The sequence below is a fragment of the Lissotriton helveticus genome, chromosome 2_1 (genome assembly GCF_964261635.1).
Source record: "Lissotriton helveticus chromosome 2_1, aLisHel1.1, whole genome shotgun sequence".
NCBI lineage: Eukaryota > Metazoa > Chordata > Amphibia > Caudata > Salamandridae > Lissotriton > Lissotriton helveticus.
Genome location: NC_136059.1, coordinates 349,963,429 through 349,978,290, shown reverse-complemented (window position 1 = coordinate 349,978,290; position 14,862 = coordinate 349,963,429). Strand labels below are relative to the sequence as shown.

The 14,862-nt window shown below is 48.3% G+C and overlaps 1 protein-coding gene across 2 annotated transcripts in view; it reads left to right on the top strand.

Annotated features, from left to right (window-relative positions):
* The window catches only part of LMBRD2 (LMBR1 domain containing 2), a 636,504-nt gene that overhangs the window by 431,558 nt on the left and 190,084 nt on the right, over positions 1 to 14,862 (top strand). For both annotated transcript variants that reach the window (XM_078674947.1, XM_078674948.1), the window contains exon 12: positions 4,480 to 4,585. In XM_078674947.1, coding sequence (XP_078531073.1) covers positions 4,480 to 4,585 — 106 coding nt within the window. The remainder of the gene's footprint in view (positions 1 to 4,479; positions 4,586 to 14,862) is intronic.

Genomic DNA, 14,862 nt, shown 5'->3' with positions numbered 1-14,862 from the left:
CTTCCTAAGTTAAAGGGAGTGCTAAAACACGCACCTGACATATTTAAGGATACAGCCAGGGCACGAGTAATCAATCCCAGGATAGAGAATAAGTATAGAGCAGCCCACACAGACCCTACCTACATCAGAGGGCAGTTACCATTAGACTCACTGGTAGTGGCTAATGCACGTAAAAGGGCCACCTCCCAAACAACGGGGGAAGCACTTCCCCCTGATAAGGAATCAAAGATACTAGAGGCGTCAGGTAAAAGGGTAGCAGCACAAGCCTCCAACTCATGGAGGATTGCTAATACACAAGCCTACTGGCTCGTTACGACAGGGCACATTATGACCAGCTCGAAAGCCTAATGCAACACCTACCTGAGCCTTTTCAAGCACACGCTGATGACCTCATACAGGAGGGAAAATTCATTACAAACGCCTCCATCAAATGTGCGCTTGACGCAGCAGACACCGCAGCCAGGTCGATTAACACTAGCGTCTTACTACGCAGACATGCATGGCTGCGCATTTCAGGCTTTAAGAACGAGGTGCAGTCCACCATTCTTAACCAGCCAGTCAATCAGGACTTTCTATTTGGGCCTGCTGTCGACACCATTGTAGACCAAATGAAAAAAGACACAGAAATCGCAAAATCAATGGGGGCATTACAATTTCAGCAACATAACGGCTCCTTTCGACGCTCCTCATACAAAGCAACTACACGAGGAAATACCTCGCAGACGTCATCCTCATACAAAAGCAACACACAGGGTTCCTTCACCAAAAACTCAAACAGAGGAGGTTATAGGGGCAACAATAATAAGGGAAGAGGACGTGGAGGCAATAACACCAGAGCCTCCACTGCCACAAAACAGTGACTTTATCACCCTACCTCCAGACCACCTAACACCGGTCGGAGGCAGACTCCAACAGTTTCTACCTGTCTGGCACGCAATTACCACGGACAGGTGGGTGAGAGAAATTATCCAGTAAGGTTATTTCCTAGAACGGACTTCTACACCACCAAACATACCACCCAGACACCGTCCGATGTCCACAGAACACATCACCCTGCTCCAACAAGAGGTGAAATGCATGCTGGAAAAGGGGGCCATAGAGCCAGTCCCTTTCCACCAGCAAGGGACAGGAGTATACTCCCTATACTTCCTTATTCCCAAGAAGGACGGTTCCCTCAGACCAATATTGGACCTCAGACCCCTAAATCAATACATACTGTCGGAGCACTTCCATATGATCACACTACTGCAAGTGCTCCCGTTGCTACAACAAGGAGACTTCCTAGCAACACTGGACCTCAAGGATGCGTATTTTCACATACCTATCCATCCAGCCCACAGAAAATATCTCAGGCTCACAATAGAGGGGCAACACTACCAATTCAAGGTTTTGCCCTTCGGGGTTACCACGGCTCCAAGAGTGTTTACAAAATGCTTAGTGACAGTGGCAGCACATCTCAGAAGGCAACACATCCATGTGTTCCCTTATCTAGACGATTGGCTAATACAAGCAAAATCGTACCAACAGTGTGCAACACACACGTCTCAAACACTTCAGTTGCTACACAGCCTAGGGTTTTCGATAAACTACCCAAAATCGCATCTGCAACCATCCCACACACAACAATATCTGGGACCCACTATAGACGCCTCCGTGGCAAAGGCATACCCAAACTCAGCGAGGATAGCCAGCATGCAGATACTTATTCGAAAATTTCTGCCTCAACACTCTCTGCCAGCTCGAGTCTTTATGCAGCTCAGAGGCATAATGGCCTCCTGCATATTCTTTGTCCCCCATGCCAGACTTCAAATGCGTCCCCTACAAGAATGCCTAGCACGGCAATGGAACCAGGCTCAAGGACAACTAAAAGACCTAGTGTTGGTAGACAGTCGCGCTCACAACTCTCTGCAGTGGTGGAACCCACAAAACCTTTCCAAGGGGCGACTGTTCCAAGAGCCAGTTCCACAACTAGTACTAACAGCGGACGCATCACTGACAGGCTGGGGAGCCCATCTCCTTCAATACACAGTACAAGGGCTCTGGACAACCAAACAAAAGAAACTGCATATCAACCAACTAGAGTTGCTAGCGATATTCCTAGCCCTGAAAGCATTCCAGAAATACTTGTACAGCAAGACTGTGTTGATACGGACGGACAACATGACCGCAATGTACTATATCCAGAAACAGGGAGGAAATCACTCTCCAAAGCTGTCCCACCTGGCACAAAGCATATGAAGGTGGGCGATTCCCAAAAACATTTTTCTCCTAGCAGAACATCTTCCAGGAAGGACAATCAGATAGCGGACCTGCTCAGCAGGCACAGCCTACACCTACACGAATGGGAAATTCACCCCCAAGTTCTCCAGCCATTCTTCGAACAGTGGGGTCACCCAGAGATATACCTGTTTGCCACAAAAGAAAACTCCAAATTCCAGTACTTTGCCGCCAGGGTCCCACATCCGTTGTCAAAGGGCAATGCGATATGGATGAACTGGTCAGGCAGATTTGCGTATGCTTTCCCCCCAGCACCGCTGATCCCGCTGGTGGCCCGCAAACTGCGGCAACACTCACTCACACTAATCCTAGTTGCTCCCACATGGGCGAGACAACCTTGGTACACAACGTTCCTGGAACTTTCAGTAGTTCCCCATCAAAGACTGTGCCTCGCACCCCATCTTCTAACTCAGAACCATGGAGAAATCAGACACCCAGATCCCAATCAGATGAACCTAGCGATCTGGCTCCTGAAGTCTTAGAGTTTGGATACCTTAACTTGCCTCCAGACTGCATGAACATCATTAGGGAGGCAAGACGACCAACTACACGAGCGTGCTATGCAGCTAAATGGAAGAGATTTGTTATTTACTGCAACAATAACCAAATCAACCCATTAGACGCTTCCATACAAAACATCATATGTTACCTGCTGCATCTACAAAGATGCAACTTAGCATACTCTTCGATACGACTACACCTCGCTGCTATAGCAGTAAACTTCAAAACAGGCAACACCTTTCACTGTTTGGAGTACCAGCAATCAAAGCCTTCATGGAGGGTCTAAAAAGGGTGATCCCTCCAAGGCACCCCCCTTCCCCTGTCTGGAATCTAAATATAGTACTTACCAGACTTATGGGACCTCCTTTCGAACCGCGAACTACAATTCTTAACGTGGAAGGTAGCATTCTTGGTTGCCATTACCTCACTCAGAAGAGTAAGTGAATTACAAGCACTAACAATCCAAGAACCTTTCATGCAAGTACATGCCAACAGGGTGGTTCTTAGAACAAACCCTAAGTTCATGCCAAAGGCCGTATCCAATTTCCATATTAATCAATCAATAGAAATGCCAGTATTCTTTCAAAATCCACAGTCAGTAGCTGAGAGAGCCCTACACACATTAGATGTAAAAAGAGCTCTACTTTATTATGTGGACAGAACTACAACAAAGCAACTATTTGTTGCTTTTGCACCACAACACAAAGGAAATCCTATATCAAAGTCAGGAATAACCAGATGGATAGTTAAATGCATTCAAATATGCTATCAAAAGGCAAAACGCACTTTAACCGTCCCCCCAAGAGCACACTCTACAAGAAAAATGGGGGCATCCATGGGTTTCCTAGGGAATATTCCTCTTGAAGACATTTGTAAGGCAGCCACATGGACCACCATACACACTTTCACAAAGCACTACTGTGTAGACGTGCAAGCAAAACAGCAAGAAGCTGTAGGCCAGGCTGTCCTCAAAACTCTTTTTCAAACTGCTGCAGCTGGCACAGGTAACCTCCGCTAGAGGAGATACTACTATACAGTCTATGCACAGATATGAATTCAGCAGCCCACATACCTCGAACGGAATATGCTACTTAGCAGTATGCATCTGTTCTTGGCATGTAGGGCTGCTGACATTCATATCGCCCGCCCTCCTACTCGGTGCCTGTCGCAGCTGCAGCATTATCTCTGGCATGGCCATCTCTTACTTTACTATCTCCATCTCTGCCACAATGGCGAAAAACAATCTGAGGATGGAGAAGATGCCCATGCACACTGTAGTCCAGGGGAGGAGTGACCTATCTCGTGATACTTCGAAGACTTTTCCAAGACAACAAAGTGCAATCATCCGGACCCAACACTAGGCGGCGATCTATGCACAGATATGAATGTCCGCAGCCCTACATGCCAAGAACAGATGCATACTGGTAAGTAGCATATTCCATCCATAGGATAGAATCCCTTTCTTCATAGAGAAGGTGGTGCGTAATGACATTAGTGTGTAAATGCTTAGCTTTACAATTTTAAATTAGGTTTCTTTATGAAGATGACCTTACATAAAACACTGGTGGATATCTCAGTTAGCGAAAAAAAGAAGTAATAAAATGTGACCGTTGCTTTTCTTTAGTCCGTTGTACCAAAAATGTTTTGCTATGTAGCGTTTTGGATATAATGTTTGTGCGCATTTTGTTTTAAATTACACAGGCTCTTCTGCCGGTTAACCCCACCACTATGTCTGAATTTCTTGGGTTTGACTCATATGGATTCATTAATATCTCATCAAGACATTCAGCAAACTGCTTATACCTCAGTAAGTTAACTGCTTGTGATAATGAGTATACAGTGAACATTTACAAACTGAATTGTGTATTGGCCACATTAATCCCAGAATAATGAGAGAGAGAAGAAAATTAGATGAGAGGTAGGGAGGAGATGAGAGAACTTTGGCATTCTACTTTGAGTAAACCAATTATTAGCTTGTTCTCACAAAGTTTAAGCTCATCTCATCTCTGATCAAGAGACAACTGAAGAAAAGCAGTGTTCTGATGCAAGAAAATATATGACACAGTTGGCCCTCTAGGGAATATTTACAAAGGTATTTTGGAGTATGTAAACTAGTATTTCTATACTACTCTTACCTGTCTTTGTGAATTGGCCTCAACCACCTAAAATAAAAATATTATGTAAATATTTATTTACAATGAGTAGAAATAGAAAGTGCCATTTATCACATAATCTAATATTGAGTTCAACATTTCAGAGCCAATTCACAAAGAGCACTTCTTCTAATACTGCTTCTTGTGCTCATGAATGTTTTTTTGAATTGTCTCCTCTGTTTGTACCTCTACCAGGAAACATTTGAAGGAATAATGATGAAAAGGTAAGGGTTATTTGTTTCCAACACAGGATTGAAGTGACACAATAGTGCAGTAACTGACAGCAGGGATGAACTAATATAAGTGATATTTTGAAAATAGAGCAAGGCCTTTAACATCTTTTTGAACTTTAGTTGATCATTATATTTACTGAGGTTCATGAAGTGAGTTTCTGAGACTTGCAGCTAATGAGGAGAAAGCCTGCTCACCATGACGTACGTTGGAATTGCAATATGGTTAGCTATCACAAAGATGCTTTTGTTATTTGGCCATGAAGAAAGAGAGGATCACCATTTTAAAAGGTTGATAATTGATTCATTACATTTGCAAGTAGATTTTCTTTTCAACAGGGAGCCTGCAAAGAATATGAAGTTGAGGAACGTGAGGGGTCCCAGGGCAATCGGGCTACTGGGCATGATTCTTGGTGGCTTAGGTTGTTTGCCATTTGTGTCCTAGGTCCCATCCTACCATGGCTCTGTAAACTAAGGCCAGGTACAACCCTGTCCTCACCGGACTCTCAGGGTTCCTGATGGCATGTAGTGATAGGCTTCTCAAGAAAGTAGTGAGGCGTGCCCAAGCTCAGCACTCAATAATCAACTAACAGACACAGTACACATCCAGCCCAATGGTTTTCTTTTGAAGAAAATAGAGCACTTTTCATCGCACTGCAGTATTTAATACTACACAGTTCAACTTTCCAGACAGGACAATGGTCCTATGTACAGTCCTTCTTCTTGGTACTACACTCATTGCTTGCTGGTCCCCTCCATCAGTAGTCCGGTGAAAACATGAATCAGGCTCGGTGCAATTCTTAATTTCCCCCACATTGTAAAGCGCTCCCAGTTAATATTTGTTCTCAAGTAGAACCCAAGACCTTCCCTTCTTTCTTCCCAAAGGAGCAATGTGTAGATGATAGTTCATCCTAACTCTTTCCGAGCAGATCAGGTAGCCATTCGGCACTCTTGTGGGAGGGGCCTGTGGTGAACAAAGGAAGTTAAAGGCTGTGGAGAAGGCCAAGTGCGAGACCTATCTCAGGACACATCTCTGTCTCTGAACCTGCCCAGCTCTTATACTGTGGTGCAGTGGCTCTGGCCCAGTTGTGGGTCTAGCTGCAGCAGCTTCTTCGGACAGCACAGATATTGTGAGCCCAATCCGAGCTAATAGAAGTTGCAGTCCATTAAAGGATGATGATAGTTGCAGCCTCCTCCAGCTCAATGGTAAAAGCATCCTTAATCGGGCCAAAGACCGTAGCAGTTTTAATCGAGCCAAAAGCAGTAGCAGTCTGATCAGACCAAAGGCGATGATCAAAGCAGGTGTGGCCCTGACCGTCCCAAAGTCACTCACAAGGCTGTAGGAGATAACCACAGCAAACTTATCCCAGTCTGGGCAAAAGATATTTGCAGCATTAATTGTGCTGCAGACGATGATCACAGTGAGGATGACCATGACTCCGAAGACGATGACCATTGCAGGTAATGGCCTACCTATACCCAATTCACAGCCTCTTGCAGCAGTTCAGTCTAGAAACCAATGGTGAGAGACCAAAGAGAGACCCTTTATGGTGTGTACCGTTCCTAGGGACATTTTGGACCTTTCGTCTCCTGGACGTGTCTCCTTCTGCAGGGTCAGGTAGATACATTTCCTCTCTTTGAAAGCATGCAGTCTTCTCGGTACATCATACAGATCCTCCAGCAGAAAGTGCAGACTTGAGGTGATGCTCCTCATCTCTGGGAGGCTGACTGTCAGGCAGATACCAGCCCTGGTTACACAGCAGTCCTTTAGTGCTTTGCCGCATACTCCTTTCCACAGTCCTGAATGACTTGGAAGTATGGTGATTTCTTTTCCAACCGGTTTGTAATAGTTCTTCTTTCAAATGTCCTCCTCAGACTGCTCTCCAGACATAGTTTGTATATAGTGATGATGCAATCAGGTCGCACCGGAGCGGTCTCCAAACAAAAGAACCCTCAACACAGGTAAGATGACGTGTGCGTTTTCTGCACCTGGCTGTTGTCAACCCAACTAAAGTAGTATTCACAGATGAACCAAAGGGTAGGCCTGACCTAGAAACGTCCTCACCTCACAAACAGTGCAGTCTCACCAATACACCCTACCTTCAAAGAAATGGAAGTGCTTAGGAAGATTAAGCAGCATCCCTTTGCCAACAAATGGCTTTATCGAATTTCTAAAGACAGGCCTGTCTTCATCTTCCTCCCTTCAATGTCTCGATCTCCTCCCTCCAGTGGCAGAAATGTAGGCAGCACACTCTCACTGTGTGGGAACACAGTCTTCACCTTCCATCTTGTCGGCCAGAGGCACTCAAAACGACTCCCACTAACTTGTGTACTCCGGCTCGCCCACGCACACAGTCTGCTACACCTACATGCATGATGTTTGCATTTTGCTTTTTTTCGAAGAAGTCTTTCCAGTCACGAGGTAGCTGACTCCTCCTTTCGGTGATAGTGCGCATGGGCATCGACTCCATTGTTAGATTGTTTTTTTCCGCCATCGGGGTCGGATGTGAATTGTTGCACTCCGTTTTGGCACTGTTTCTTTGGGCTCCCCTTGACTCGCAATCCACTACCCTCGACAGTATTTTTTATCGATCGTGTTTCCCATTCTCCGCGTAACGTTTGCTCTCTCCTTCAGCAAGGTGACTTTCTATCCACTCTGGATTTAAAGGATGCTTACTTTCATATTCCAATACACCCTGTGCACCGCAAATACCTCAGGTTTGTTGTAGCAGGCCAACATTATCAATTCAGAGTCCTTCCCTTCGGAGTGACAACCGCTCCCAGGGTTTTCACAAAATGTTTAGCAGTAGTCGCAGCCCACCTGAGAAGACAACATGTTCACGTCTTCCCATAATTAGACTACTGGCTCATAAAGGTCAGTTCACACAACAGCTGTCTGCCCCACACACAAACAACTGTGCAAATCAGACCAAAGCCCATCTCCAACCATCCATGTCTCAAGACTATCTAGGAGCTACTATAGACACACAAAAAGCTCTAGCATACCCAACTCCAGCCAGGATCAGAAATATTCAAAACCTGATGTCTTAGTTCCAGCCTCAACGCTCCTTTGCAGCTCGAGTGTTCATGCAATTACAGGGATTGTTGGTGCCTTGCATTTTCATAGTTCCCTATGCAAGTCTTCAGATGCGTCCCCTACAGGAATGTTTAGCACGTCCGTGGAACCAGGCTCAAGGTCAGTTATCAGTTCTAGTGCTGGTAGATGGCCTAACCCATCGCTCTCTGCAGTGCAAAACCTTTTGAAAGAGCGGCCCTCCAGTGACTCGGTTCCACAGATAGAACTGACAGCAGATGCCTCACTGACAGGTTGGGGAGCTCATCTCCAAACCCACACATTACAAGGCATGTGGAGCTCCCAACAAAAATAGCTTCATATAAATCATCTAAAACTGCAAGCAATTTTTCTGGCTTTGAAAGCATTTCAGGTTCAGCTAGTATGCAAGACTGTACTAATTCGTACGGACAACATGACAGCCATGTACTAAATTCAAAAACAGGGGGACACACTCCCTCCAACTTTTCCACCTAGCCCAGGACATCTGGAGGTGGACCATTCATCACAAAATCTATCTCCTAGCAGAACACTTCCCAGGAGTAGACAATCAGAGATGGCAGATCTGCTAAGTCGTCAGACACAGCAAATCCCTGAATGGGAACTACATCCTCCAGTTCTCCTCCCATTCTTTCAAATGTGGGGCTTCCCAGACATAGTCGTGTTCGCCACACACCTAAACACAAAATGTCCAAACTTCCAGGTCCACACCCATTGTCCAAAGGCAATGCACTATGGATGAACTGGTCAGGGATATTTGCTGACGCTTTTTTCCGCCTCTTCCACTCATTCCATGAGTGGTTTGGAAGCTCAAACAACCGTCCCTGACACTAATCCTAGTTGCTCCCACATGGGCACGTCAACCATGGTTCACAACCCTATTGGAACTTTCGGTAGTTCCTCATCAAAAACGACGTCGTAGCGCTCTGCCGGGGGAGAGCCAGCGGGGGCTGGGAACAGGCTGTGGGGCGCCGGGTCCCCTCGGAGACCCTCTGAATCGCCCACCAAGCGCCTGCTGCTGACTCATATCCAGCCTGCCGACTCCACAGCGAGTGAGTCCTTCGGGCCCCCTACTCCTCGCCAAAGACTTGCTCGGCGGGGCCACCGCTGCTCGGGCCTTAGAAGTAGCGCCCCCCCCTCGAACTGTGACTGTGGGAGCGTGGCGCACGCTCCCCCACCTCCGCCAGGATTACCGGTGAGGGTAACCTTCTTCCCACCTTCTATCCTTCTCCAGCAAGTTCGCCTCTTGATCTTCCATCACCACAGCCCCTGGCGGAGACTGGACTGGCAATAGCCTCCAATAAAGGAAATCGGCCCCCCACTCAAAGGCAAATAAATAAACTATCGTGGGGCACTAGAGGAGACCCCAAAGATGCGGCTCCAGACGCCACTCTCAAAGCGACAACCCCCCCTCCACAGGGGAAGCCTTCTCCCACGCTAGACAACGTCATGGAGGCAATTGCGGGGGTCCGCTCTTCACTCGAAACCCGCATTGACTCAGTGAGCGTGGAGGTGACCCTGCTGCGTGCCGACCTCCGGAAGATGGACTCTAGAGTAAAGGACATTGAGGTTAAAACCCATGAGCTCGTCGATGACACCTCCACGCTGCAGCAACAGGTGACTCAGCTACAGAAACAGCAACACCAGATGGAGGTGCTCCTGGATGACTACGAAGGACGCGCCCGACGTAATAACCTCCGCATCCTGGGTGTTCCCGAACGCCTTGAAGAACCGGCCGCCGACCTCTTTGTGGAGAAATTGGTCCTGCAACACCTTCAACCAAAGAACCTCTCCAATTATTTTTCCATAGAACGGCCGGCCTGGGGGCCGGCCAAAGCTGGGCGCTTCCCCCCGCCCCATCGTGGCCCGCGTGTTCAACTTCCGTGACCGTGATGTCATCCTTCAAACGGCGCGAGCAGGACCGTCCTTGCGAATAGACAATGCGCAAATCACGATCTTTCCGGATTTCACCATGAAGGTACAGGCCCGCCGACGTAGCTTCCTAGAGGTGAAGAAGGCGCTCCATGCGCAATCTGTCAAATACTCTATGTTTTGATCTCGCCGTAGCGAACACCGGTTGTCCGTGTTGCCTAAAGTCGTGTTACTGCAGATAGCACGTGGAATTCAAGCCACGCCTGTCCCTCGCTTGCCTTATCCAAGTGGACTCACTGCGTATATATAAAGGAAGATTTCCTTGTCTTGGGGCCAGATAGTGATCTCTGCCCCATCCCCACACCCCCACGAGGGCGGGTGTGTTTGCGGGCTGCCAACACCTGTCCGAGAATTTACGAGGACCGATAAGTATAGAGTACCCATTGTCCTGATGAAGCCTACATCATCTGGCTGAAACGCGACCGCGACTGCGTCGACACCTTTTGCTTCAATTGGAGTCCCTTGTTATGATGAAATAAGTTGTTGGATTTTTTTCTGATTGGCACCTATATAAATATAGATTGGGTTGATTTTGTAACCCCCAGGTGCTTTACTCTTGGGACTACCATTGTGTTGTGCTCTCATTATAAATTAAGTGGAGGCACCGATCCGAATTAGGATTATATATATATATTTTTTTATATATATTGTTTGTTTTGTTTGGGGTACATAGAAACGTGATATTGTATATATGTATATATATATGTATATGTGATATTTTGTAGATAGACTGTTGGTTGTTGTGTTCCCCTTGATGTCCGCTCATATGTGTGCTGAAGAATTTATATATGAAAAATATTTTTTGCATGTTTGATTTCTATGTCGCAAGAGAACTAACTGTTTCTTGTTTGAAAATTAAATTTGGATCAATCCCTTTGGTACCTTTTGTTACTACTTTTTCATCTTAGGATGTCTCCTGCTCAGGTATGGGAGGGTTAAATGGGCAGAACCCCAGACCATTTTTTTGCTAGTAAATACTCTATGTTATTCCCGGCGAAGCTCCGCATTGAAGCGGAGGGTAAGACCTGGTTTTTTTAATCTCCTGCTGATGTGTGGGACTGGCTCGAGGGGTGCGACAGTCGACTTCCACCCACAACCGGCGCAGGAAATCCACAGATCGCTCTGACGAGGGCATGCCGCCGGAAAGTCAAGACCTATTCACGGACAACGTGCAGGAAGAGTAACGCCGAACATTCTGGGTAAGATTGAACAGTTCAGTCGCCCCTCTACGAGCTGATATGCTCTCCGCTATGACCGTCCGACTCTGCTATCTGATGGTTGGCGCATATCGGACCCTCTTCTTCGAAGACTCACTCGTTTGAAGCACAGCCCACCTCCTACTTCACTCCTGCTTGGACTCTTATATATCCTCTGTTGTCTTCCTTCCGGGGTGGGTTACTCTACCCGCTGTCGTTGATTGAACTACTTATGTCACTATTGAATTCACCACTCTCGAGAGGGACATCACCCTCTCAATGCCCATAATAGGGGGAGGCAGCTCAACCCCGGTCGACGTTTCTTGGACAATGTGAGGTGATAGGCGAGGAGCCTGTGGACTCTGGAACTGGTTAGAGCTCCTGCTTCTCCCTCTCAGGTGGGTTGTCGAATGTTACAATGATAGACTCGGCGGCGCTCTCTGAAGTTGCCCCTCCGCCCAGAATGGTCTCCTTGTGACCCCGGGCGCAGGACCAGCTCCCGTTTACGTACTATCAATGACTCCTACTATGTGAATGCTATTGCTGATTTTGGTTGTATTCTTTGCACTGGATGACATCATCCGAGTATTGGCTGACGAGGGCACCCTTGGCTCTCCACACTCCTCTCTAATCTTCGGGGGGGCGACAGGCACTCTGCCTAGTTGGGGAGTGGATAGTTCTAAGTCCGTGGGCAGAGACGCAGGGAGGGGGGTTGTTGGGAGGGGAACAGTATGGGGGGTGGGTTTGGGAGGGACGGGAAATGTTGGGAAGTTGATGACGAGACTTCTATGGTCTCTGTTCTTGTTCTTGCTTATTCATTGCAGCGAATTCTTGATAGTAGAGCGCGACATGCAGCGCGCCGCTACCTCTTGCGTTACCTCTGGCGGCCTGTCGCCGTTGAGCCCACCTGTGCGTTGCCATGCGCCATCACGCTATACCTATAGCTCAGACTTCGGCCATGCTTGGCCCCGAACAGGCTCCACGGTAACCCTCTCCCTTAGAGCCCTTTATCATAGACAGCACTCTATGCACCACATGTCACTGATCCGTATACAATCTCACTCATTTAGGCCGCCATGACGCCCCCCTCGATAACGTCCCTGACCATTATGACGTGGAATGTTAATGGTCTTGGCAATAAGATAACAAGAGGGGTGGTGATGCAGTATCTCAAACGCCATTCTCCAGACCTGGTTCTCCTCCAGGAGACGCACCTCATGGTTAATGCATGCCAGGCGCTAAACCGGGGCGGTTATAAATTGCTAGTGCACGCCGGTTTCACCTCTGGATCTAGGGGCACCGGTATTCTGGTGCGTAAGAATGTGGCCCTGACATGCACGAAAACATGGGCTGATCCTCTTGGTCGGTATGCAGTGGTGGAGGCCACCTGGGAAGGCAAGCCACTGAATGTTATTTCAGTCTACATCCCTCCAGCCCTAGGCACAGCCGCACTCCAGACCCTACAACGCCTAATGCTCGATCTTCCGCAGGGACCCCTACTTATTGGGGGCGACTTCAATATGACAATGAGTGATGCCATTGATAGACACCCCCACCGTCCCTCACACAAGTCAAGCTCGGACCTCTCCCACTTTACACAAATGATGGGGCTCGCAGACTTATGGCGCCTGTCCCACCCCCATACGCCCTACTACACGCACTACTCCAACGCTCATAATAGCAGTTCTCGTATAGACTACTTCTTCTCACCCGTCACTGACTTACAATTCTTTCGCCATCCAGAGGGGCTCCCTAGAGGGATCTCCGACCACTCCCCCCTTACGGTGCAATTCACACATCACCGCCAACAGACACGCGGCCCCATAAAAATCGTGCCCTGGCTCCTAAAAATCCCTGACATACATGATAGCTTGCTTGAACACACCGAATATTACTTTGCCGAAAATGTAGGGTCAGTGACTTCAGCCATAACAATATGGGAGGCATACAAAGCCGTGATCAAGGGTAAGGCGCGAGCTCTCAAAACAGGTTACATCCACAAACAGAGTGAACTCTTGTCACAAGTGGAAACAGATCTACTTAACCTGGAATCCCTCCACAACACGAACCCCACGGATGAGACAACGACCCGCCTTCAAGCGAAACAAATAGAATATAGGGCGCTGGCTTTGGAAAAGGCGCAAGCCAAGCTCTTGAAAACCCGCCACCGTGTCTACGAGTTGGGGGACAGGGCAGGCAAGATGCTCGCGTGGCTCAAAAAACGGGAGCAGGGTTCCCGCTGGATTGCGGAATCAACCCTTCCGGACCAATCTACTGTCACAGATACGGGCGATATAGCGGAGGCCTTCGCCACCCACCTGGAGGGGGTCTATACCGCCAGAGCCCACTACAACGCGGAAGAATCCAAACTGCTCTTAGCCGAAATTAGGCTCCCTTCTCTCTCAGAGACCGAGAGACAGGAGCTGGAGGCAGACCTCACAACGGAGAAAGTGAGAAACGCCTTATTCGCTATTCAATCAGGCAAGGCAATGGGCCCCAATGGCGTCCCTATTGAGTTCCTGAAGGGCATGGTGGGTGAGATCCTCCCACATCTCAAGGCGATGTTCGAGGAAAGCTGCGAAGTCGGCTGCCTGCCACCGGACCTGCGATTGGCTTCGATTGTGGTTCTCCGTAAACCCAATAAGCCAGTTGCTGACTGCGGCTCCTACCGACCTATTTCTCTCATTAACACTGAAGTAAAGGTCCTTGCCAAGCTCCTAGCCACCAGACTCATGACAGTTCTCCCAGCCCTGATACACGAAGATCAATCGGGCTTCCTGCCGGGCGACAACACTGCGCTCAATCTCCGCCGTGTCCATAATGTCATGAGTAGGATACCGCACCTCCGAGAGGACGCGGCCATCCTGTCCCTCAACGCAACACTCGCCTTCGACTCTATCGAATGGTCTTACCTCTTCGAGGTGCTCCTCCGCTTCGCCTTTGGCCCCAGATTTATACAATGGGTTCGCTTACTCTACACTGACCTTTGGGGACAGGTTTGTGTCAACGGGCATACGTCCAGGCGCTTTCCCCTACATAGGGGCACACGACAAGGCTGCCCGCTGTCCCCCCTGTTATTCACCCTCACTCTCGAACCGCTAGCCCACTGGATACGAACCGACAACTCCATCCGAGGCCTCCGATGGAACGCTGACACGGTCGACAAGATTTCGCTATATGCGGATGACATCCTGGTATATCTCTCCTCCCCTAGATCCTCCCTTAACAGTTTGCTGCACGTGATCACTAATTTTGGTAAATACTCGGGCTTCACCATCAATTGGTCCAAATCGGTGCTGTATGTTCTCCATGATCCACCCCCCCTCTCCCGAAAGGCTACTCCGTTGAAATTGCCCAAGGCGGTTTTAAATATTTGGGTATCTTTGTCACTCCTGACCCCCAACTGTTCCATGACCGCAACCTTCAAGGCCACTCCAGAGACTCCATGCCGACGTCTCACACTGGAGAACGCTCCCCCTCTCTCTACCTGGCAGAGCTTC